Below are 24,606 nucleotides of genomic sequence, written 5' to 3'. Positions count from 1 at the left end.
TGTAAGGTTATGAACCCATTGGTGATCGGAAATTTTGAGCAGCTGATCAAGCTAAATTCTCACTCTGGATTCATGAGCCCATATCATGAATTCATCTCCATGCAGGTTGATCCTTCTTCGTATATTCCCAACCGTGTTTGTTTTCCTGACTACATCAATTCCTCTGTACATTTTGATCTGTCCATGAAGCAAGATATCCATGAATATTCAGATTATCAACGATCGAGGATCGCTCCAACGATCTTCGATGCAAAGTATGGGAGTATCAATTGTGATAATATGTACTTTACTGATGGGTCCACTATAAACGAGTTCACAGGATTTGGAGTGTTCAACAAAATTTTCAGCACCTCCCATAGTCTTCAGTTTCCTTGCTCAGTGTATATTGCTGAATTGGCAGCGATACACTGGACGCTGGACAGCGTCGCCTCACGACCTGTTGAACACTATTACATTGTAACGGATAGTCTTAGCTCCGTCGAAACTATCCGTTCAGTGAGGCCGGAAAAGCACTCGCCGTACTTCCTTGAGAGAATACGAGAAAATTTGAGTGCTTTATCCAGACGCTGTTATGTCATTACTTTTGTGTGGGTCCCTTCTCATTGCTCAATTCCGGGTAATGAGAGGGCTGACTCATTAGCAAAGGTAGGTGCGATTGAAGGCGATATTTATCAGCGTCAAATCGCCTTCAATGAATTTTACTCTTTAGTCCGTAAAAATACCATCGCTAACTGGCAACGCAAATGGAACGAAGGTGAATTGGGCCGGTGGCTCCACTCGATTATCCCTAAGGTTAGCCTCAAACCATGGTTCAAAAGTCTGGACTTGAGTCGGGACTTTATTCGCACCTTCTCTCGACTCATGTCCAATCACTGTTCGTTAGACGCGCTACTCTTTCGTTTCAATCTGGCCGGCAGCAATATCTGCGTTTGTGGCCGAGGTTACCACGACATCGAACACGTTGTTTGGTCGTGTGAGGTGTATCTTGTTGCCAGATCGAATTTAGAGAACTCCCTTCGGGCTAGAGGAAGGCAGCCCAATGTGCCGGTGAGAGATGTGTTGGCTCGGTTAGACCTTGATTACATGTCCCAAATATATGTTTTCCTTAAATCTATCGATGTTCGTGTGTGATTATCCTTATATCCTTATACCCTCCATTTCTTCCTTTATGAGTAATTGGTCCGCTTGCTATAAACAGGAGAATGAAATGTAAATTCACAATAGATGTACGAATAGATTTAAGAATTGAGTGTGTGTGATTATCAACATTGTAATAATTTCCTTATACCCCATCCTTTTCCTGAGAAAAATATGTCACCCTTCTAATCTCGAGTTCACCGCGAGTAATCGGTTTCCCACATTACTAACCATAGATTTAAGAAAATTGTTCATATATATAGTTTTAAAAATATATTTAAGATTTCGGCTCCTTTAAACTTATGCAACTGAGCCTGTAAAAATAAACGAATTTATAAAAAAAAAAAGAAAAAGTTAAGTGTTCAGTTTCTCTTTGTATGAATTTTTGCCTTTATCGCTGGGAAGTGTGCTTAAATGATCTGAAATATTCAAATTAAGGACCAACGCCAATACAGTCTTCCAAAAGATCAGGGTTTTTTGAATGCATGGGTTTTTTCGTAGTTTGTGGCAATTCTAAAATTTTCAAAAATTTTGAAGATTAATTGAAATCGTTTATGGCGCTTATAGTAATGGTCTGCCGTAATTTGCTCAGTTACATCAAACATAGTAAACCCATAAACTATGACAACGATCAAAACGCTCATTAAATGACGATTGCATAATCCATTTCGTTTTCACCTGGAGAGCTGCACAGCTCGATCGAACAGACAGCATGCCTGTTCACCGGCTAACAAAAGTGAAAACTTCCTACATCATCCTTTACACAGGTTATGTTTCCACCACCAACATTTTTATGGACAAATATTGGTATCCGTTGTAATAACCGCAAACTACTACCGCTTATGGCACGCCAAAATGAACCCTCTCTGGACCCTTGAAATCTTAGCGCGAGATTACGCCACACCATCGGATCCCCTCCAACCCCGCTGGAGGAGTTTTATGCCACTTTTTCGCATCTCGTGTGCATTTAGGGCCATGGATGGTCGCTTTGTCATGGCCCTTTCGACTTGTCCAAAGCAAACGAATCGAGCATATAGTGCTTACGTCGCAAGGTGGGGTTTCGTGCTTTTTTTTTGTTTACCATGCGAACATCGAATTTTGCATTGATTGCAGAGTCCAAGAACGAACCTCGTTTACAGTTGTGTCGGAGTGCATTGGCGGAATAGTATCAGTAGTGGATTGGTATCGACTCTCTCTCGGAGACGTTGGGCATAAATTGTGTAATTCGATGGTCATTACATCGCTGGAGTCTCCCGATATTTCCGGTGTCATCATGACGAAGATTCGTTTGCTAGTGACAGTGATACTGCGGGTGTTGATTACGGTCTCAGTGTTCTTAGCGGCAATGATTGTGATCCATTTCACGGCCATTAACCCAAGTGAGTGTTTGTCTATGGTTTATGAAGCGTATAATCGAGTTTGCCAATTTTTCCGCACGTGTGCCGTGTTTACTTACATTTCTGAAAATACACGAGCAACCAAATTTTGAACAAGCAATTCCTGAGGAATGAAAACTAACCCACTCATCGCTTGGATTCTTATTTTGACATTCCACACAATTACCGATTTGGACAGAATTTAAAAACATTGTGAATTTCCTCTGTTTGTTCAGCTCCGAGGTATTGGGAATATAAATTTAGAGATTTATTAATGTGTGACAGTTAGATAAACCATCGGCGGATAGATGAATCTACCACCCCCCAAACTCGTTAAAATGATGTCTTAATGCCATTTCATCTCCGGCGTAAATGATTAAAAATAGAAATTTACTTCTCACAGGCTCGGTGGACATAAATCAACCGGCGGAAAGCGCCCGAAAAAAAATTAGAGAACGCGACATTGATGGAAAGGGTTGGTTCCACCCGTTGGGAATGAACTGCATTGTTGCGTTGTTAGAATAATAAATGTAATTTCACGCTGGCCAGGAAGGAGTTTCATAGTCCACTTTGTATTTTTTTGGAAGGATGAGATAAGAGTTTAGATGATTATGGATTTTCGAGCTGAAAATAAAAATGGATACATATTTATAATTGGACGGAGATACTTCTTCCGGTGAGGATTTAATGACAAATCTCGCATGTGCCATGTCACACTGATATGTCGTTTTTGTTTGTTCCATATTTCATCATTAAAGGGATGACCAGGAACAGCGACTTCAAATTATAAAGGTACATTCGGCTGAATACATGGTGACCGGTACCATAAAAATTTATAAAACCAAATTTTCATTATTGGATAACGTGACCAAACGCGACCAAATAGACCTCATTCGACACGTGGATATAAAATATTACAACAACATCAAAAAATTAAAATAATAATAAATATTCATGAAGTTGATATGGCGTTTTTATTTCATTTGTTTGATGATTATCAAACTGTCATTCATCTGTATTTTAATTGACTTGAATAATGAATAATTGTGTTTGCAAAGTCGGACCCAAAGTGAATGGGACTTTTTCAATAAGGAAAAAAAATTCTGTAATTATAAATTCTAATTCATTTTCATTCAAATCGTCTTTTCGTCTGGTTGGACACTATATGGTGTTCTCGGGAGGCGATTTGGCGTAGTGGTAGCATCCATACCTCTCACGCTGAAGGTCATGAGTTCAATTCTCACTCCCGACATTCTTTCAAAAATGGAAGTAAAGGTGACGAACCAGCCAAAATGTGATGAAAGTCCAAAAAAACAATCTATATGGCGTTTTTTGAGAAAAATATCGATCGAATGTTTTAGCTTCTGGGAATGAGTTTTTCTTCACATTGTATGATTTTTTACTTCGGGTCTCAGAAATAACTCAATATCGTTTTCTATTTCGACTTCCACAAATGAGTTTTTTTTAGGTTTAGGTTTAGGTCAATTAGGTTTTCTTGTTCAAATTACATATTCATTACATCATATTGTTTCACGATATTTCACAATTTTTCACCCAGGTTTAAAATTTTATTCATTTAATTAACATGTTTTACATGAATAACATGTTTTTTCACCTGGTGGTATCAATATCTCAGAATCTACTCGAACGATTTGACTGAAATTTTTCATCAGCATGTAAAAATGAATTCTCTAAAGCGTTACATAGCCGTTTTTTGATATCTCATGCGATTTTTCATGCAAAATAACAAAAATGGCCGTCATTTAAGAAATTTTCCGAATTTTTGAAAACTCCTATGTAACGCTTTAGGCTAAAGTTTCAAAACATTCATTGGAATTCGTTCTACGACACCCCGTTGTTCCCATCGGACTGAACGGTGGTTTATAAGCTCTCAATCGCATTTCTTTTCTATCATGGACTGAATGGTGGTTTAAAAGGTTTTAATCCCATATCTTTTCTGCCACTGGACTGGACATGGTGGTTTATAAGCTCTCGATCACATTTCTTGTCTGCCACTGGACTAAACAGTGGTTTGAAAGGTTTCAATCCCATTTATTTCCTGCCACCGGACTGAACGGCTCCCAATACCATTTCTGTTCTGCCATGGACTGAACGGTGGTTTATAGGGTTTCAATCCCATTTATTTCCTGCCATCGGACTGAACGGTGGTTTATAAGGTTCCAATCCCATTTCTTTCCTGCCACCGGACTGAATGGTGGTTTATAAGTTCTAAATCTCGTTTCATCTCTGCCACCGGATTGAGCGGTAGATTATAAGCTCCCAATCCCATTTCTTTCCTGCCACCGGACTGAATGGTGGTTTAAAAGGTTTAATTCCATTTCTTTCCTGCCATCGGACTGAACAGTGGTTTAAAAGGTTTCAATCCCATTTCTTTTCTGCCGCCGGACTGAACGGCTCCCAATACCATTTATTTTCTGTCCACGGACTGAACGGTGGATTATAAGCTCCCAATCCCATTTCATTCCTGCCCCCGAACTGAATGGTGGTTTATAAGCTCTCGATCCCATTTTTTTTCTGCCACTGGATTGAATGGTGGTTTATAAGGTTTCAATCCCATTTTTTTCTGCTCCCGGACTGAACGATGGATTATAAACTCTCGATCCCATTTTATCTCTGCCACCGGACTAAACGGTGGTTTATAAGCTCCCTATCCCATTTCTTTCCTGCCATCGGACTGAATGGTGGTTTATAAGGTTTCAATCCCATTTCTTTACTGTCTCCGGACTGAATGGTGGTTTAAGAGCTCTCGATCCCATTTCTTTTCTGCCACCGGACTGAATGGTGGTTTATAACTCTCAATCCCATTTCTTTTCTGCCATGGACTGAATGGTGGTTTATAATCACTGAACCCCATTTCTTTCCTGACCCCGGCCTGAACGGTGGTTTATAAGCTCTCGATCCCATTTCTTTTCTGCCACTGGATTGAACGGTGGTTTATAAGGTTTCAATCCCATTTCTTTTCTGCTCCCGGACTGAACGACTCCCAATGCCATTTTTTTCTGCCCCCGGACTGAACGGTGGATTGTAAGTTTTCAATCCCATTTCTTTTCTGCCACCGGACTGAACGATGGTTTCTAAGCTCCCAATTCCATTTCTTTACTGTCACCGGACTGACTGCCATCGACTCTCGATCCCATTTCTGGTCTGCCACTGGACTAAATAGTGGTTTATAAGGTTTCAATCCCATTTATTTTCTGCAACCGGACTGAACGGTAGATTATAAGCTCCCAATTCCATTTCTTTCCTGTCACCGGACTGAATGGTGAATTATCAGCTTTCGATCCCATTTCTTTCTTGCTACCGGACAGACTGTCATCGGCTCTCGATCCCATTTCTTTCCTGCCACCACACTGACTGCCTTCGGCCCTCGATCCCATTTCTTGTTTGCCACTGGACTATAAATAGTGGTTTATAAGGTTTCAATCCCATTTCTTTCCTGCCACCGGACTGAACGACTCCCAGTACCATTTCTTTTCTGCCATGAACTGAATGGTGGATTATAAGCTCCCAATACCATTTCTTCTCTGCCACTGGACTAAAAGGTGGTTTATAAACTCTCGATCCCATTTTTTTCTGCCACCGGACTGAATGGTGAATTATCAGCTTTCGATCCCATTTTATCTCTGCCACCGGACTAAACGGTGGTTTATAAGCTCCCTATCCCATTTCTTTCCTGCCATCGGACTGAATGGTGGTTTATAAGGTATCAATCCCATTTCTTTACTGCCACCGGACTGAACGACTCCCAGTACCATTTCTTTTCTGCCATGAACTGAATGGTGGATTATAAGCTCCCAATCCCATTTCTTCTCTGCCACTGGACTAAAAGGTGGTTTATAAACTCTCGATCCCATTTTTTTCTGCCACCGGACTGAATGGTGAATTATCAGCTTTCGATCCCATTTTATCTCTGCCACCGGACTGAACGGTAGATTATAAGCTCCCAATTCCATTTCTTTCTTGCCACCGGACTGAATGGTGAATTATCAGCTTTCGATCCCATTTCTTTCTTGCCACCGGACAGACTGCCATCGGCTCTCGATCCCATTTCTTGTTTGCCACTGGACTAAATAGTGGTTTATAAGGTTTCAATCCCATTTCTTTCCTGCCACCGGACTGAACGGCTCCCAGTACCATTTCTTTTCTGCCATGAACTGAATGGTGGTTTATAAGTTCCCAATCCTATTTCTTGTATGCCACTGGACTAAACGGTGGATTATAAGCTCTCACCGGACTGAATGGTGAATTATCAGCTTTCGATCCCATTTTATCTTTGCCACCGGACTAAACAGTGGTTTATAAGCTCCCTATCCCATTTCTTTCCTGCCATCGGACTGAATGGTGGTTTATAAGGTTTCAATCCCATTTCTTTTCTGCACCCATACTAAACGGTAGATTATAAGCTCCCAATTCCATTTATTTACTGTCTCCGGACTGAATGGTGGTTTAAGAGCTCTCGATCCCATTTCTTTTCTGCCACCGGACTAAATGGTGGTTTATAACTCTCAATCCCATTTCTTTTCTGCCATGGACTGAATGGTGGTTTATAATCACTGAACCCCATTTCTTTCCTGACAACGGACTGAATGGTGGTTTATAAGCTCTCGATCCCATTTCTTCTCTGCCATCGGACTGACTGCCTTCGGCTCTCGATCCCATTTCTTGTCTGCCACTGGACTAAATAGTGTTTTATAAGGTTTCAATCCCATTTCTTGTCTGCCACTGGACTAAACAGTGGTTTATAAGCTCCATAACATTTCTTTTCTGTCGTCAGACTCTAAATCCCATTTCTTGTCTGCCATCGAAATAAATGGTGGTTTACAAGCTACCAATCTTATTTCTTCTCTGCCACCGGACTGAAGGTGGTTTATAAACTCTCGATCCCATTTTTTTTCTGCCATCGGTCTGAATGGTGGTTTATAAGCTCTCAATCGCATTTCTTTTTTATCATGGATTGAATGGTGGTTTATAAGCTCTCGATCCCATTTCTTTCCTGCCACCAGACTGAATGGTGGTTTATAAGCTCTCAATCCCGTTTCTTTCCTGCCACCGGACTGAATGGTGGATTATAAGCTCCCAATCCCATTTCTTTCATGCCACCGGACTGAATGGTGGTTTAGAAGCTTTAAATCTCATTTCTTGTCTGCCATCGAACTAAATGGTGGTCTACAAGCTACCAATCTCATCTCTTCTCTGCCACCGGACTGAAGGTGGTTTATAAGCTCCCAATTCCATTTCTTTTCTGCCACCGGACTGAATGGTGGCTTATAAGCTCTAAATCCCATTTCTTGTCTGCCATCGAACTAAATGGTGGTCTACAAGCTACCAATCTCATCTCTTCTCTGTCACCTGACTGAAGGTGGTTTATAAGCTCCCAATTCCATTTCTTTTCTGCCGCCGGACTGAACGGTGGTTCATAAGGTTTCAATACCATTTCTTTTCTGCCATCGGACTGGTGGTTTATAAGCTCTAAATCTCATTTCTGCCATCGGACTGAATGGTGGTTTATAAGCTCCCAATTCCATTTCTTTTCTGCCACCGGACTGAAATGTGGTTTATAAGCTCTAAATCCCATTTCTGCCATCGGACTGAATGGTGGCTTAAAAGCTCCCAATTCCATTTCTTTTCTGCCACCGGACTGAATGGTGGCTTATAAGCTCTAAATCCCATTTCTTGTCTGCCATCGAACTAAATGGTGGTCTACAAGCTACCAATCTCATCTCTTCTCTGTCACCTGACTGAAGGTGGTTTATAAGCTCCCAATTCCATTTCTTTTCTGCCGCCGGACTGAACGGTGGTTCATAAGGTTTCAATACCATTTCTTTTCTGCCATCGGACTGGTGGTTTATAAGCTCTAAATCTCATTTCTGCCATCGGACTGAATGGTGGTTTATAAGCTCCCAATCCCATTTCTTTTCTGCCACCGGACTGAAATGTGGTTTATAAGCTCGAACTAAATGGTGGTCTACAAGCTACCAATCTCATCTCTTCTCTGCCACCTGACTGAAGGTGGTTTATAAGCTCCCAATTCCATTTCTTTTCTGACACCGGACTGAATGGTGGCTTATAAGCCGGTACGCGCTAGGAAATCCAATGATTTGCGCTTGGCATTTCCAAGCATTTATCGATCTCTCTTTTCAGCGTAAGGGTCGTTCATTATTCGTTGATCTATCTTTTAATAATAAAACAAAAATTGAACGAAAGAAAAACTATGATATAACCGCAAGGTTGACGTAGTACTACCGTTGGCTTAGTAATAATATGAGTGTAATGATTAAATCTATCTATAAATAAAAATGATTTGGTGTCCGTTTCTTACGATTTAACTCAAGAACGGAGCAACGGATTTGAACAGTCAGTATCGAGATTGATGTGTCTCAGTCTGCGTCAGGTGCATATTTCAAAAAAGAAGCCGCGAGTATGGATTGCGCACAGTTGCAAACAAATCCCAGTGTTGGGCAATTAATGAAATGTAATAGATTACCGAAGAAACAAGATTAGTAACGAAGAAAAAAGTGCCTTGTTCATTTCATTCATTGAATGTGGACTTTCAAAATATGTGAACGGAGAAATTGTTAAACGATCAATGTATTTTACATTAGCTTCTGAAGGCATTGCACCTTGTACCGCAAATTTGTTTGATTTTATGAACTCAGTTTCACTTTTTTCAGTTTCACTCAGTTTTGATTTTTATATGCATACTGTTCAATCGACGTTATCGTAGCAATTTGTTATCTACATTTTGCCTAATCATCAAACGGTACAGTGAGCTGAAGACATCTAGTCTTGAAAAACCAAGCCAAAGTATTGTGTTCATACTGTTTTGGAAGTCCGCACATCCGAAGTACAAAAATGCAAATGCAAATAAAACGAGTGACTCGAATTCCGGTCTAGAAATCTCAGCCACCAATTATGTTTTTCTTAAATTGTTTTATTGTGCCAATACGTCTAACGGTTCTCTCTCACGGGAATAAACACGGGAGCTATGATCCAAGCTTGAGTGAGCATCCTCCAGAGATGTGACCGATGAGCGTTGATCGGGGGATACCATGTCTTTTTTGTTGACATACCCAACTCAACGTTGACTTTGGCTGTGTTTATTTGAATATTAGTCCGGTTTTGTTGTTTTGTCTCTAGAACATAAAATAATAAATGCAATTTTCTTTGCTGTCAGAGAGACACAAACTGGGTGTCGGTATTAGCCAGACTTATCGGTTTTACCTCAAATGTACTTCAAATTTCAAAACAAAACTTTTGAGCATCTATAAACAATAAAACCACCCACTGACTCACAGAATACACTGAACATTAATCTAACAGCAATTAGGGTCACAAAAATCATCGAATTTTGCCAAATTTTTCGAACACTCAACAATTTTACGCAGAATGTTCCTAGTTTGCTGATCTGTTGTTCGTAATGATAAAAACGCGACATCAGGTGCTGTATTGTGACTCGAAACGTAAGAGATGGCAAGTGTGCACAAAGGACATATGAAAAATTGGGGAAATAATATTGCTTTGAACTGGAAAAGTCAGAGAGTATCGATTTTGTCCTGATACTACTTAGTTTTAGACACATTGATCCCAAGCCCAATCAGCCATGTTTCGTGTTTCAGTTCGCTTGCGATGGAAAAGAACTAAGTTTGAGTTTTATTTGAATTTAATATCTGTTGGACGTGTCGATCCGATTGTACCCGTAAAGCTGGTATATAATAAAAATAACGATGAAATCGAATAAATAAAAAATGAGAGTGAAATAATCAATAAATTAAAAACTGACATGTGACAAACAAAGTAACTTTTGAAATAAAATTGATAAGAAAGTTGATTGAATGAGAAGAGAATAAATGAATATAAATTGGAAGAAGTGAGAATCAGTAAGATAAAAAAAAAATACTAGAGAAATTCCAGGGATAGCCTTCTGAAAATGTAATGTAAACGTAATGTAAAAGTTTATTATTAACAAGAACAGATGCGATGGTGGCAAAAAAAATTTATTATGATTAAAATTTATATATTTTTAAATTAAAACAACTAATTAGAATAAATGAAAGCATTTAATTGCAATAGTTGATAATTAATTTTTTTCCAAATCCTTTGCATCATTTGCTTACGTAAGAATAGAAATATCCTACACAATTTCAAGATATCGGAATATTCATTTCGTGTCCTCAGGGCTCCAAACGGAGTCTACAAGGTTTCGTGATCCCACGACATTATACGTTTCGTTATGAATGAACCAAAACGAGCTGTTTTTGCAATCGTTGTAGAACGATATTTTTCAATATAACCGGAGTATGAAAATTAGTTAGTGGAGTACACCTTTCATAGAAGGTTCTTCACGGTGACTGACCAGAATGGATGATCTTAAATGTAAATTTATTTCCGTTAGCTCTTGCTCGCTTCGTCTCAATAGAGTACAGTGTACCCGACTGGGGATGGAAAACTGAGTTATGCGATTTATATTTATTCTGCAGAAGACAACAAATCTCATTGCATTAAATTATCTTACAACGCAACCCCATTTATGTGGATTGTTCTCATTTGCTACACTTTCAGGGGAGATCTTCATCCCGTGCGATAGGCCTTGCAGCCGGGCCGAGTGGCCCAGAATTTGCCGCTACCGGTTGGTTATAGAAAAGCGTTCACTCCTCAAATCCCGGTAAGTATCCGCGCGAGTCCGTACAGGCTGGTTTCATTATAGACTTAACAACAGCTTCGGCGGCGGCGGCGGCACTCAATCCACCCAGTCTTTGGGAGAATTTATGGGTGCTAATTAAAGATGTATCAAAAGAAGCACAAAACCTGGCCGCCGCTGATTTCTCGAGCGAAATAATGGGTTCCGCTTATTTAATTACAGAGTGGATCATAAAAATATAATTAGCAGCGATGAGGCAGCTGTTGGTATAGGGAGCGAGCAGCTCGAGACTGGCAGCATCCAATACTATTTTCTTGTCAACGGGAAGCACACCGGGCCGGTGTTGGACGTGTGCGAGAGGGATTTCATCGTCATCGATGTCGAGAACCGCATCCCCGGCAGGAGTATTTCTATCCACTGGACCGGTCAAAGTCAACGTCACACGCCCTTCATGGACGGGGTGTCAATGTGAGTATGTGAGTGGGAATTTCTGAGGAAGTTACAGTAGATTAGCTGTCGTTTCCCAAGAGAAAATTAAATTCAAAAATTTTAATGAAGATTGATATTTCATGTATGATGGCTGGTTATGAGGATAATACTTAGGATAAACCAAAATGCACGTTGATATCGTACTAAAATCAGCTTTTATGAACCCCCGGTTTATGATAGACATACGGCCTTGAAAATCTTGGCATGTATACAAGTTGTTAAGTTAACGAACGGTATTTTGTATCGATTTCAGGGTCACCCAGTGCCCGATAGTAAGTTTCACAACGTTCCAATATAAGTTCCAGGCGGACCGCGCCGGTACCCATTTGTATTACGGCTTCTCCGGGGAGGAACGAAACTCCGGGTTGGTGGGAGCTCTCGTAGTCCATTCGGTGTATGAACAAAAGCAATATCAGCTAACAAAAAACTGTCTGAACGACACCATCTGGATTGTGTCGGAAATCAACGGTAACTTCTTAATTAACGGCAACAGGAGATTAGTTCAGAAAGTTCAGTCTGGGGCAAAGTATCGCTTTCGAGTTGCCTACGTTGCACCTCTGGGACAGACGAATTGCGTGCGATGGCTTGAAATCGAAGATCATAAACTTCTGGTGATTGCCCTTGATGGGAATCTAATTGAACCAGTGATGGTGCAAAAAGTTGCCCTGTCGGATGGCGATCGAATCGATCTGATCGTACAGACTACCGAGCTGAAGCGGGATTATGAAATACGTCTCACAGCTGGGATGGGCAATGTCAGCCGGAAATGTACACCAGTCTTTGCATCTAGAAGCGAATTCAGACTTAAATATGTGGAAATCAAAACGAATGGTTTGCAGCATATTTCTGATGAAAGTGGTAAGTCCTTTATGACAATTTTTTTGTTTTTTTTACAGCCTGTAATATACATAGGTGGAAGTTTGAACTTTGTACAACAGCGTATATTCTTTTATGGGGTTTCCATGGAAATTTATGGGAACCATTTGAGAAAACCTGATAGATAACTAGAGATTGAAATTCATTGACATACGTCCTTGGTTGATTGAAAATTATAGATCATGACACACTGACGGCTTAAAAACGGCAAACGAATATTGGAAATAAAACCAAATACCGCGAAGATTTTTTTTGACGTAGGACTACGTCTAACCGGAAGATATAGGGGGTGAAATGGAAATCTAGGCACTGAACAAGTAGGAAAAAATGCAAGATTTGGAACGCTTATAACTCGAGCATTTCTCAATAGATCGCAAAGGTTTTTGCATCAATTGATAGGAAATATATCTACGCATCTATCATAAAGAATAACATTTCATTTTTCTTGAGATAAATAATTGATTAATTGTGAAATATCAAGCATTGTCAAAATGCACTATGTGCCCATTTTTGATTGGTCCATTTTGTGCTCCTCAAATCGTACCGACCAAAACGGGCAACCAGAGCAGCAGCGAAATAAAATGAAGCACGATTGAAAAGGAAAAAGAAAAAAATGAACGAAACATTGGTCGCAGTCTCACACATGCGTAATTCTCGGCTGGCTCGTCAGCTTAAAAATCCCCGCTCCGCTGCCGTAACGATCATTCTCATTCAAACCGTACACCACATCGGTTCGCATCACAACACATCAATAAACCAACCCAAGCAGCCATGTCTGGACATGGTAAAGGAGGAAAAGTGAAGGGAAAGGCAAAATCCTGCTCGTGTTGATCTGGAGTTCCCCGCAAGGGTTGCTAGGCCGAGCGCGTTAGTACCAGTGCACCAGTCCACCTAGACGGCGTTATATTGTTTCGGCCGCCGAAGTGATCGAGTTAGCTGGCAAAGCTGCTCGCGACGATAAGAAAACCCGCATTCGGAACAGAACACATTCGGTTCGGTGGACATCAAGACAACAGGCAGTTGCAGCGAGTGGCGAGTGGCAAACGCAATCGCAAAACGGCATCAGGTAGCAGAAGAAAAAAGTTTGTTCTTTATACAAACTGCTTTGGTGGCAAATCCAGAACAAGGCGGCATCGAGGGCGTTCGAAATGGTTTTTTTCAAAACCACGAGTACTGAGTTTTCTAAATTGGAACCATTCCATAAAACAAGGCGCTTTTCAGGGCCATTAAACCTTCCAAAAAAGAGTTTAGGAAATACAGTTCAATGCTTTCTAAAACATTATCCAAAAAATAATAAAACACAAATTGATTTTTTCATCATTTGTTTGCCAGGATCTGATGAGTATGTGAATTTTGCAGTTGTTCTGAGCTTATTGATTTTCACCAATTCTTAAATTGCTTCTAGATTGAAAGTACAGTAATTTACACTTATCTCGACATTTAGCTAATTGGACGGACCTGTAATGCGACATATTTAGGTGGACATTTTTGTAAACATAGAGTTCGGGGTCCAACTTATGACCCCACATTGAAAGTCGACACTGTACCACTGTCATCGCAAATGTTCAATTACAGGTTAAAATTACCTCCAATCCGATACTGAGTGGTGGTAATGCGACGTGCCATTGAATGTAATTTACTGTAAAATATGTCACAAGCTGGATGGGAAGAAATTTTCCAACTGTGAAAGCTGTGGCGAGTGGCAAATGCAATCGCTAAACAGAAAGGTTTAGCCGAACAAGATGAGGATATCGAGTGATAACAAAACAATAAACTCTTTAGATTGAAGATAATTTTGTGATCCTGAAAAGGACCCTTTTTAGCGAGCGAACAAATCATAATGAATGTATTTTTTTGCCATCGCTCCTTTTTAACGCTCATTCGTTCGTCTCGTTGGACTCGCCCCTCTGGCTGAGTCTGCCGATTTGTCTCTATCCTGTGAGTGTGTACCGCTAGAGTATAAAACACGCGGACCCCAAAAAAATATCTTATTTTCTTTCAAACCGTAAACCCGTGTGGTTGTACGGCATCGGCATCGTGGACGTAACAAAGGAGGACAAGTTAAGGGAAAGGCAAAGTCCCACTCGAATCGTGCAGGTGTGCTGTCCCCTGTTGGTCGCATTCACTGATTGCTCCTCAAGGGTAATTAGGCCGAACGGATTGGTGCCGGAGCACCAGTATACCTAACAGCGATTATAGAGTTTCGGCCGTCGGAGTGCTCGAGTTGGCTTGCAAAGCTGCTCACGACAATCAGAAAACCCGCATCAAGAACAGAGTAGCTTCGGTTCGGCGCTCATCAAGGCAACAATTAGTTTCAGTGAGTGGCAAAGTGTTTCTCCGGTACGTCGCATTAAATGTAATTTACTGAACCACATGTCACAAGCTGGATGGGAAGAAATTTTCCAACTGTGAAAGTTGTGGCGAGTGGCAAACGCAATAGCTAAACAGGAAGGTTTAAACGAACATGATGGGAATATCGAGTGATAACAAAAATACAACACCAAAGGTTCTTTTCAGAACCATCAACATATTCATAAAGAGTAAACAGTAAACTAATCCATTTTTCAGGTAGATAGGTAGGTATTCACGTAGGAGAAGAAAATAAAATAATATATTTAAAATATATATTTAACAAAAGCTGTCTCCTTTGTATAGTCCTACGTCACTCCGGTTATGTCCCCGACATTACCCACCCGTCTTTTTTCAAGCTGTAAACAATCGAGTTCAAAATTGTATGTGATCGAATCATACATAATCGATTCAGTATATAATCGAGTCTGTATAAAACGTTTTAAATTTGAAAGTCTGACTCATCTAGGACAGAGATCTCCAAATCATTTTGGGCAAGACCCTTTTCCCGAATGGAGCGATACCATCGACCCCTTCCAGTCAAATTTCTTTAAAAAAATAATTATTGTCTAATTCATACAAAATACTTTTCAATTCAAAAACGTTGCGGTTGGTTAAGTGAGTAAATTTGACATCATTTTCTCATCAATGAATAGACATGAAATTCAGTGAATATAAAGTGTAATTAATGTGTTTCGTCGTTCATCACTACGTAATTGAACTAGGATTAGACGATCTCGGATCGATTTTTAGAAGATCGATCTTTTGCTTTCCAATTTCCGATTTTTTGTATCGATCTTTTGTGCTCGAGAAAATCGATTTTTTTTTGCCTCCGATTTTTACGATCTTAGAAAAACTTTTTTGTAGATTTTTTTCATTATCCATCGATTTTAATCTCACCAAAGACCACCGAACAATTTTTCTAAACATAATGTCAACATCTGGATCGTTTCTTCTACGATTTGCTTTCGTACAAATGCTGACACAGATAGAACATTTGGCAGCTACTGAGGGGATGTACTTAACCAGTGGCTAATAGGATCACTGAAGTTGATGCTAACATCAGTTCCAGGCAAAAGGTTGTTTTTAGAACTGGCGTCAAAATCAAGAATTGGCTTCGACTAAATGACAGACGTATGGCACGGATTGGCTTTTATGGGATCGTTGTCAGCTGAGTTCTGGGCAGATACCAGTTGTTGAAATTCTAATACAAGTCGGATAATCGAGTCATAAAAATCAATTTTAGTAGTGGCCGCCATATTGGATTCGCATTTTTCATAAATAACTGTATTCTACTAGTCAAGCCCTTTCACTTGATACCCATATTGAAGCGGTTCTGAGAAAATGTGTAATCCGCCATTTTGTAGTGGCCGCCATATTGGATTCGCATTTTTCATAAATAATTGTGTTCTACTATTCAAGCCCTTTCATTTGATACCCATATTGATGGGGTTCTGAGAAAATATGAAATCCGCCATTTTGAAGTGACCGTCATCTTGGATTTACATTTTTCATGAATAACTGTATTCTACTAGTCAAGCCCTTTCATTTGATACCCATATTGATGGGGTTCTGAGAAAATATGAAATCCGCCATTTTGTAGTGGCCGCCACCTTCTTCTTCTTTCTTTGTTTTTAAGAGGCTTTATACTTTGAAGTTCATTCGCCTCTAGTCCAGTGAAGAGCCACAATAAAACCAGCCCAGAGGGGACTGGCGAAAGGGAAACCAAAAAAATCACTCGCTCGACCCTCGGTTAAAGAAGAAGGTAGGAAGGAATCCTATGCTTCATAAGATATTTAATATAAGCTGTAAAGGGAAGTAAATATTTAATGATCCGAGGACCAAAGCGGTAACGAAGCACAAGTGACCCAGCGAAAGGCGTGTTCCAAAAACAAAAAAAAACTAAAAGGCCCTTCTCAGGAGGATAGGAAGGAAAGGAGTGGAAAGGATTTGGGTGGGATTAGAGGAGTGGAAGGGGGTGGGAGTGGTATGGGTATGGCCGCCACCTTGGATTTGCATTTTGCATAAATAACTGTATTCTACTAGTCAAGCCCTTCCATTTGATACCCATATTAGCTATTTAATATGGAATTATTATACAAATTATTGAAAATTTCCGAGAATCAATAATAAAATACTCCAGATAATCGAGTCTAAAATTCGAATCCCGGATAATCGAGTCCGACCTGTAATGTGTTTTCAATTACTTTATTTAATACCGTCTGATGGAAGCTTTTGATTTTTTAAAGATCGATTCGACAAAGATCGATTCTTTGGTACCGATTTAATCAGTGAATCGATCTCTACGCTATTTGGAAAATCGATTCGACAAGATCGATCTTTTTATAAAGATCGCACAATCCTAAATTGAACTTCTGGGAAATAAAAAAAAAAGATTCCCATGCACTGTTGTAGACGACACGCACAGCTGGGTTGGGGCATAGAGTAGTGCGGGGCAGAGGTGCGGTTGAGGTTGAAGCAAACGAGAATAACAATTCGACAACAGTGTATTTGTTTGATACATTATTATACTAGCAGCTCACTCATACAAACAAGATACATTTCATGAAAGTGGCAAAAAGTTATGAGGTAAAAAGAGCTTTGTGATGTTTTGATCTAATTTTTTCAGTTTTGGAGATGATGATTAACTTACCAAAAATAACTGGAAAGTTCGAAACTACACTGTCAAAGAAACCTTCATTCTATAGTAGTGCGTATAAGTTTTTGTGAAAAAGTTCAAGATCTTTTTTTAATTTAAATTCTATCAGTTCAAAAATTGCTTGTGGGGCAAAGGTGCGCAGCGGCTGTGGGGTAAAAGTTCGCACTAGCGTTTTGCTCTGAAAAAAAATATAAAATTTTTTCAACCAAATTTTTAACGGGACCCATAAGAAGAAAACTGATTTGAATAAATGCACTCCAGAAATGCTCAAATGGCCCGACAGAGGCTTCGGGAGGGAGTCTCGAAGCGTCAGATTGCGGAAGACCTCTGTGTTTCTGATTCAGCTCTGAGGAAGAGGCTCATATCAGTAAGTGGTTTTTGATTTGAATCTCCTTCTATTGACATTTCTACTTCTGCTGGGATGTGTCAGCGAGCACCTAGGGCGGTTCAGATAGGTATTTACGAGTCAACAGTCTGATGATCTGGTGGACCACTGCAGAGCACTGGACAAAACTTTCTATGGTATGACTCTCAAAGATTTACGGCGTCTGGCTTTTGATTTTGCGGAAGCCAACACCCTCCAGCACGAATTCGACTAAGTTGCAAAACTGGCAGGAAGAAATAGGGTTTCATATAAATCAAGTGAAGGTAACTATGTATTTATAAACTTGATCCATATAAATAAAAATGATTTGGTGTCCGTTCCTCACGATTTAACTCAAGAATGGAGCAACTGATTTAAACAGTCAGTATCAGGATTGATGCGTCTTAGTCTGCATCAGATTTATATGTCAGCTAGTTTGTTAATAAAAACGAATTTTGTTTCAAATGTTGGACATTTTCGGATATCTTATATTGTCACTCTCCTTCCTTCCAAAAATTTCCACGTGGTATGTTCGACCATAACACTCAGTCTTCTCCACCCATAAAAAAACCATAGAACACCCCTCTCTTCCCTACTAGACGGTGCCTACACTCTCTAGTAATGATGTTCCTCTCGCTTCTGATAATAAAGTATTTATTTTTGGTATAAGTTATATCAGAAGTTCAATTCAATAAGTGCGCACTTTTGCCGGTGCGCATTTGTCTTTTTGTATTCAAATAGGTACCGTTAAGTGTTTTTTTCCGAACACTTAAGCTTTGATGGCCATTAAACAGTGTCTCATTACTCAAAATAGTACTCCTTCGCGAAATTAAATTGCTTCTTAGATACAATAGAATCTTCTTTTTCATTTGACTACAATAAAATTGATTTACAAATACATATTCATGGAGAAGAACTAAAAATATGTTTAATCACTTTTGTCTCAAATTCTGAACACCATTTTTGTCACTGACTCATATTCTGAACATTTTTTGTCTCAAATTCCGAACAGCAAAAATGATTTTTTTTTTAAATTATATCTTTTGAACTGCTGGACCGATTCATATGATCGATATATCAAATCAAAGTCAATTAGCAAGTCTTTTTTGGAAAAATGTTATACTCGCAAAAAATGGATTTTGCTTTCGTAATTATTGATTGTATTTGTTTTCCATAGTTTACATGGTTTCTGAACCAAGGGCCATATCGGTATCAATACCTATAAATGATGTTGAAATGAAGTCTATAACCAAAATAATGTCAAGGTTTTGATAATTAAATTATTTATAACATTAAAGTTCAGTAAATTCACATTGAAAAATGAAGTGTTCGCAATTTGAGTCATGCGCAGAAACTTGATTCATATTCCGAACACTAATTTTAATGAAGATTTCTGCATAAAATATCGTTTTTATCATCCATTTATTGTTGATTCGTACAAATTCTAGCACTTAACATGAAAATACCAAACAAAACAGTTGAAAAAATTACAAAAACTGAAAAGTTAACGATGCTTGTTTGTTACAGAATTTGCAAATAAAAATTTAATCTTTGTTTTTGACTGTCACTTTGTTTTGCGAATGCTCAATATTATATATTATAGGCTGTATCGATACCTGTAAATGATGTTAAAATGAAGGCTGAAAGCCAAAGAATTTCAGGGTTTTGATTAACATGAAAACAGCAATCAAAATAGTTGAAACAACAACAAAAACTGAAAAATTAACGATGTATGTTTTTTACAGAATTTGCTAACGCAAATATTTTACTATTGGATTTGACTGTCATTTTTTTGCAAATGTGTAATATTATAAATTATAGGCTGAATTGATACCTGTAAATGATGTCAAAAGGAATTCTATACCTCAAAGAATATCTGTGTTATTCAGTTATTCATAACATAAAAGTTTAGTAAATTTATATTTAAAAATGAAGTGTTCGGAATTTGAGACTGTTCGGAATATGAGACAAAACAGTATTTGTCCAATTACAAACACAACTCGAGAAATACTTGCACTACGTTTCAAAGGTAATATATATATATATATATATATATATATATATATATATATATATATATATATATATATATATATATATATATATATATATATATATATATATATATATATATATATATATATATATATATATATATATATATATATATATATATATATAGTTACAATTTGGTAAGCAAACGGAATTTTATTTGCTTTTATTTCAAGAATTATTGAACGACAACAGTTAGGTGCGCACCGTTGCCCCCGCATTACTCTATCGGAGAAGTTGGGTTTCCGCTTGAAAGCGCTGCTCACGCTGATTGGTTTCAGGTTTTGAGATACGTGACTAAAAGGAACGCGACAAGTCTAGGGCGATTAAATATTGAGTTCTTTTAAAGAAAAGTTCAATAAGAAACATATAGTTGGGAATGATGAATAGTTCCCTATATTGATATAAACTCGGTTGTTTGAATTTGTTTTGAATAAATGGATAAATGAAATTTAAATTCGTAGTGCAGTTATTTTTTTTATATGAGAGGATTATAAGCAACTAGAATAAAAAAGATACGGATTAAATTTTGGGTGAGTTTGCACCATGGCTCGGCAAAGTCAAATTCAACTGAGGATAGTTGAGGCACTATGAAGAAATTCGCCTTTGTATTCAATTGGGAATGAGTTTTGGTTTCTTCCAGGGGTTTCTCCGTCAACATGACTCAACAGTCATTTGGACGTTTAGTTGCTATCTGATTCTCCAACTCGACTATCTCATTTCATTCTTCTCTGTCAAATGGACATCATTGCATGTTGAAGTGATTCCGCCCAAAATGAATTCGTTTCTCTTTCTCTCTCTCGCTCTCTCTCTCTCTCTCTCTCTCTCTCTTTCTCTCTTTCTCTCTCATGTATCACGTTTGTATGTATCGATGTTTGAGTTCAAAGTGGTTTGACATTCACTACAGTTGAGCTAGATTTTTTTTTGTATCGTACACGAAAATTACTCACACATATAAAAAAGTATGCAGTGTTGTATTCAGAACACTGACAAATTTGTGAATTCTGTTGATATAAAAACGACAGATTTGTATTCATTATTCACGTTAATTAGAACAACCATTTGCTAGAATAGTTCATCACTCGCTCTCAACGCTCGTCAATTCATTTTGTAGTCAATTTTAAGTCATGTTGTGGCGAATGCCGAAGTAGTCCTAGTCGAAGCGAAGCTACTGAGAGGAGAATCGATTTTCATTTTTCATCTTCGAAGATTTCGAGACCAGGTTTGTCAGTCGGTGAACATGAACGAGGGCAAGTGTGAACTGAAAGACTAATATCGTGACAATATTGGAAAATAGATAAAGAAAAATAGACGATACAAAAATCCATAGCATTCCATATTCCAAGCAAGATTGGTAACGCACTGAAAATCACTGTATCCAATTCACAGCTAGATGAAACCAAAGGTTATCAAAGGTTTGTAAAAACGCTGGGTTAAAAGAATGTTAAAGGATAAATAAAAAATGCCAAAATACTGCAGCTGATTGCCGAAATGAGAGACTTTTCAGCACGTGTAGTAAAATTTTTGCAGGCATCAACACTGTTTATATGATAATATGTACTTTACTGATGGGTCCTCTATGAATGAGTCCACAGGATTTGCAGTGTTCAACGAATTTTTAGCACCTCCCACAGTCTTCAGAATCCTTGCTCAGTGTATATTGCTGAATTGGCAGCGATACACTGGGCGCTGGACAGCGTCGCCTCACGACCTGTTGAACACTATTACATTGTAACGGATAGTCTTAGCTCTGTCGAAGCTATCCGTTCAGTGAGGCCGGAAAAGCACACGCCGTACTTCCTTGAGAGAATACGAGAAATTTTGAGTGAATTCCAGACGCTGTTATGTCATTACCTTTGTCTGGGTCCCTTCACATTGCTCAATTCCGGGTAATGAGAGGGCTGACTCATTAGCAAAGGTAGGTGCAATTGAAGGTGATATTTATCAGCGTCAAATCGCCTTCAATGAATTTTATTCTTTAGTCCGCAAAAATTCCATAGTTAACTGGCAACGCAAATGGAACGAAGATGAATTGGGCCGGTGGCTCCACTCGATTATCCCTAAGGTTAGCCTCAAACCATGGTTCAAAAGTCTGGACTTGAGTCGGGACTTTATTCGCACCTTCTCTCGACTCATGTCCAATCACTGTTCGTTAGATGCGCTGCTCTTTCGTATTAATCTTGCCGACAACAATCTTTGTGTTTGTGGCCAAGGTTATCACGACATCGAGCACGTTGTTTGGTCGTGCGAGCTGTATCTTGTCGCCAGATCGAATTTAGTAGTCACCCTTCGGGCCCGAGGAAGGCAGCCCATGGTGCCGGTGAGAGACGTGTTGGCTCGGTTAGACCTTGATTACATGTCCCAAATATATGTATTCCTTAAAGCTATCGATCTTCGTGTGTGATTGTCCTTATACCCTTAGTTTTTCCTTTTCCTTTGTGAGAGATCGGATCCCTTCTTAAGAATAAGATGAAATGTAAATACATATTAGATATAAGATAGGTTTAAGAATTGAGTGTGATGAGTGTGATTGAGAGTGTGAGTGTGATCATTGTCAACATATCCTCATATCCCCTCCTTTTCCTGAAGAAAATATGTCACCCTTCTAAACTCGAGTCGACCGCGAGTAATCGGTTTCCTATATTATTAACATTAGAATTAAGGAAAAATGTATATATACTAGTAACAATACAGTAAGGAGTTCGGCTCCTTTAAACCTATGTAACTGAGCCTGTAAAAATAAACGATTTAAATAAAAAAAAACACTGTTTATAGTATAGTTTTCGTTCAACATTAATCCATTTCAACCAGATCCAGTGGTGGAATCATCGACGGAGCCGGCACCGAGCGTAATCCAATGGGCGGCTTTTAATCCTGGTCGGATTTTTTGCAGTGTGACCTCCGGCAAAGACTACCACCAATCATCGCTGCATCAACATCATAACCAATCCTGCTTGCTGGATGCCAAAGCAAAGGATGCCTTTCCTGTGGCGCTGCGTGATGTAGACAGGCGGATTATTCTGGTGGTAGCGAAACGGAAAGTTATGAAGGATATTTTCGGAGGTAGGTTTGTACGCAGATTCCGGTGGTGTAGTTTTGCTTTGATTTCTGAAATGAAATGAGACGTCGCTGTGGATTATAGGGATCAGTGCCGAAAAGCTATTTGAGAGTTATGATTATGTTCATCCAAAGTAAAACAGTACTAATTCACCTAACACATTTTGTGCTTGCAGAACGACTAGACGACATATCCTACTCCGTGAATGGATTCAGCTTCGTCTTCCCCTCGGTGTTGATGTTGCAAAACATCCACGACAAAGAGCTGAACCGAACAACGTGTAGCAGCGGGAAAGGCCACAGAAGGATGCCAAAAAAATGTCACCGGCAGGCTGACAGACTGTGCGAATGTGTCCACATCGAGCATATCGAAACAGGTCACCGAGTGGAGTTGATTCTAATTAACGAAGGTAGTTGTTCAGCACAAATGAAATGATAGAGTAGAAATTACTCGCGTCAAAATCAGGTCGATCCTCGGCTGTGGAAATATGGTACCTTTCATTAGCAGTCTTTGTCAAAATAAAAAGCTTGTCTCCGTCGGGGGTCTGGCGTATTTTGCTTCTTCCGATTCCATGAAATGATTTTTTTATTCTCTTCCTTCGTGGATTGGCATCACTTTCGCTTCCGGCTGGACGCACACAAACAGATGAAGAGTCAGACCACTCGTACCATCTTCATGGTCACCAGTTCCACTTGCTGGCGGCGATGCGGTTTGACGAAGGGTGGCAGAGCCAGGTGAGAAGACTTGCAAGTTTTGATTGGCTCGATCCAATTACGGTGTGTTTTTGCTTCATTTCATTCCAGCTGGAAAAAGTGGTACGAAACTTCGACCGACCGGTGATAAGGGACACAATTAGGATAGAAAGGAGGACACTGGTGGTGCTAAGATTTACTGCTTCGAGCGCTGGACTTTGGATGCTTCGGGAGCTGGGTGCGGGCCAGGAGTGGTCCAGAGGGTTGGATGTGCTGCTTAGTGTTGAAACGCAAAATACTGAAATCGATATTCCGCCAGATTTCCCAGCGTGTAAGAGTTTCGTTGGTCCGAAGTATTTTTTAATTTAAGTTACGTTAAAAATGCTTAAATGTAAATGCATGGAAATAAATTCAGTTTTAGATGCAAGTGTTTCTCTCTAATACAGTGCCTTTCGAAAAAAATGATACGGTATTCTTGGATCATGTAAATTTTAAACTGGCAGCCATTTGTCTTTAGTTAAGGTTTAATTAAGGTATCGATTGCTTCGAAAGTTTACAGACTTGAGATGAGATGGAAACTGATTCCGATCTTCATCGTAGAACCGTACTTGGATGTGGCGCATTTCTAATTGTGTGTGCGTTTGTTTTGTGTTCAACTCGGTTCTTATTTTTCTAGCGATACCAAGGTCATTCGTCCCTAACTTGTTTTATGTTGTAGCTTGTAAATTCGAAAGTGGCATTTGCATTAGCATTAGTGACATTGATTGACATAGTTATTATTGATACGCATACACACTGTAGTAAAAATGCAATGCTTCATTCGGACGTAATGAAAGTTTACATAGTTATAGGATAGGAGTTGGATGGATATAAAGTTTCTATGATGCGGGACCAT

At 39.2% G+C, this 24,606-nt stretch overlaps 1 protein-coding gene across 2 annotated transcripts; it reads left to right on the top strand.

Annotated features, from left to right (window-relative positions):
- The first annotated feature begins 2,112 nt into the window (after window positions 1-2,112).
- Window positions 2,113-24,108, top strand: LOC129768885 (uncharacterized). Of its 2 annotated transcripts, none has more exons than XR_008741755.1 (9): window positions 2,113-2,189; window positions 2,251-2,516; window positions 11,094-11,196; window positions 11,395-11,640; window positions 11,915-12,519; window positions 22,773-23,024; window positions 23,195-23,509; window positions 23,665-23,753; window positions 23,823-23,855. XR_008741755.1 is itself a non-coding variant. In XM_055770823.1 (9 exons), the coding sequence occupies exons 1-9, from the start codon at window positions 2,113-2,115 to the stop codon at window positions 24,078-24,080; spliced, it is 2,130 nt and encodes a 709-aa protein (XP_055626798.1). In that variant the 3' UTR covers window positions 24,081-24,108. The 2 variants fall into 2 exon arrangements, 1 of the variants encoding a protein (XP_055626798.1); XM_055770823.1 differs by having other exon boundaries at window positions 23,195-23,428; window positions 23,823-24,108.
- Window positions 24,109-24,606: the final 498 nt, after the last annotated feature.

The sequence above is a fragment of the Toxorhynchites rutilus genome, chromosome 2 (assembly GCF_029784135.1).
Source record: "Toxorhynchites rutilus septentrionalis strain SRP chromosome 2, ASM2978413v1, whole genome shotgun sequence".
Classification (NCBI taxonomy): Eukaryota; Metazoa; Arthropoda; class Insecta; order Diptera; family Culicidae; genus Toxorhynchites; species Toxorhynchites rutilus.
This window is presented reverse-complemented; position numbering and strand designations above follow the sequence as displayed.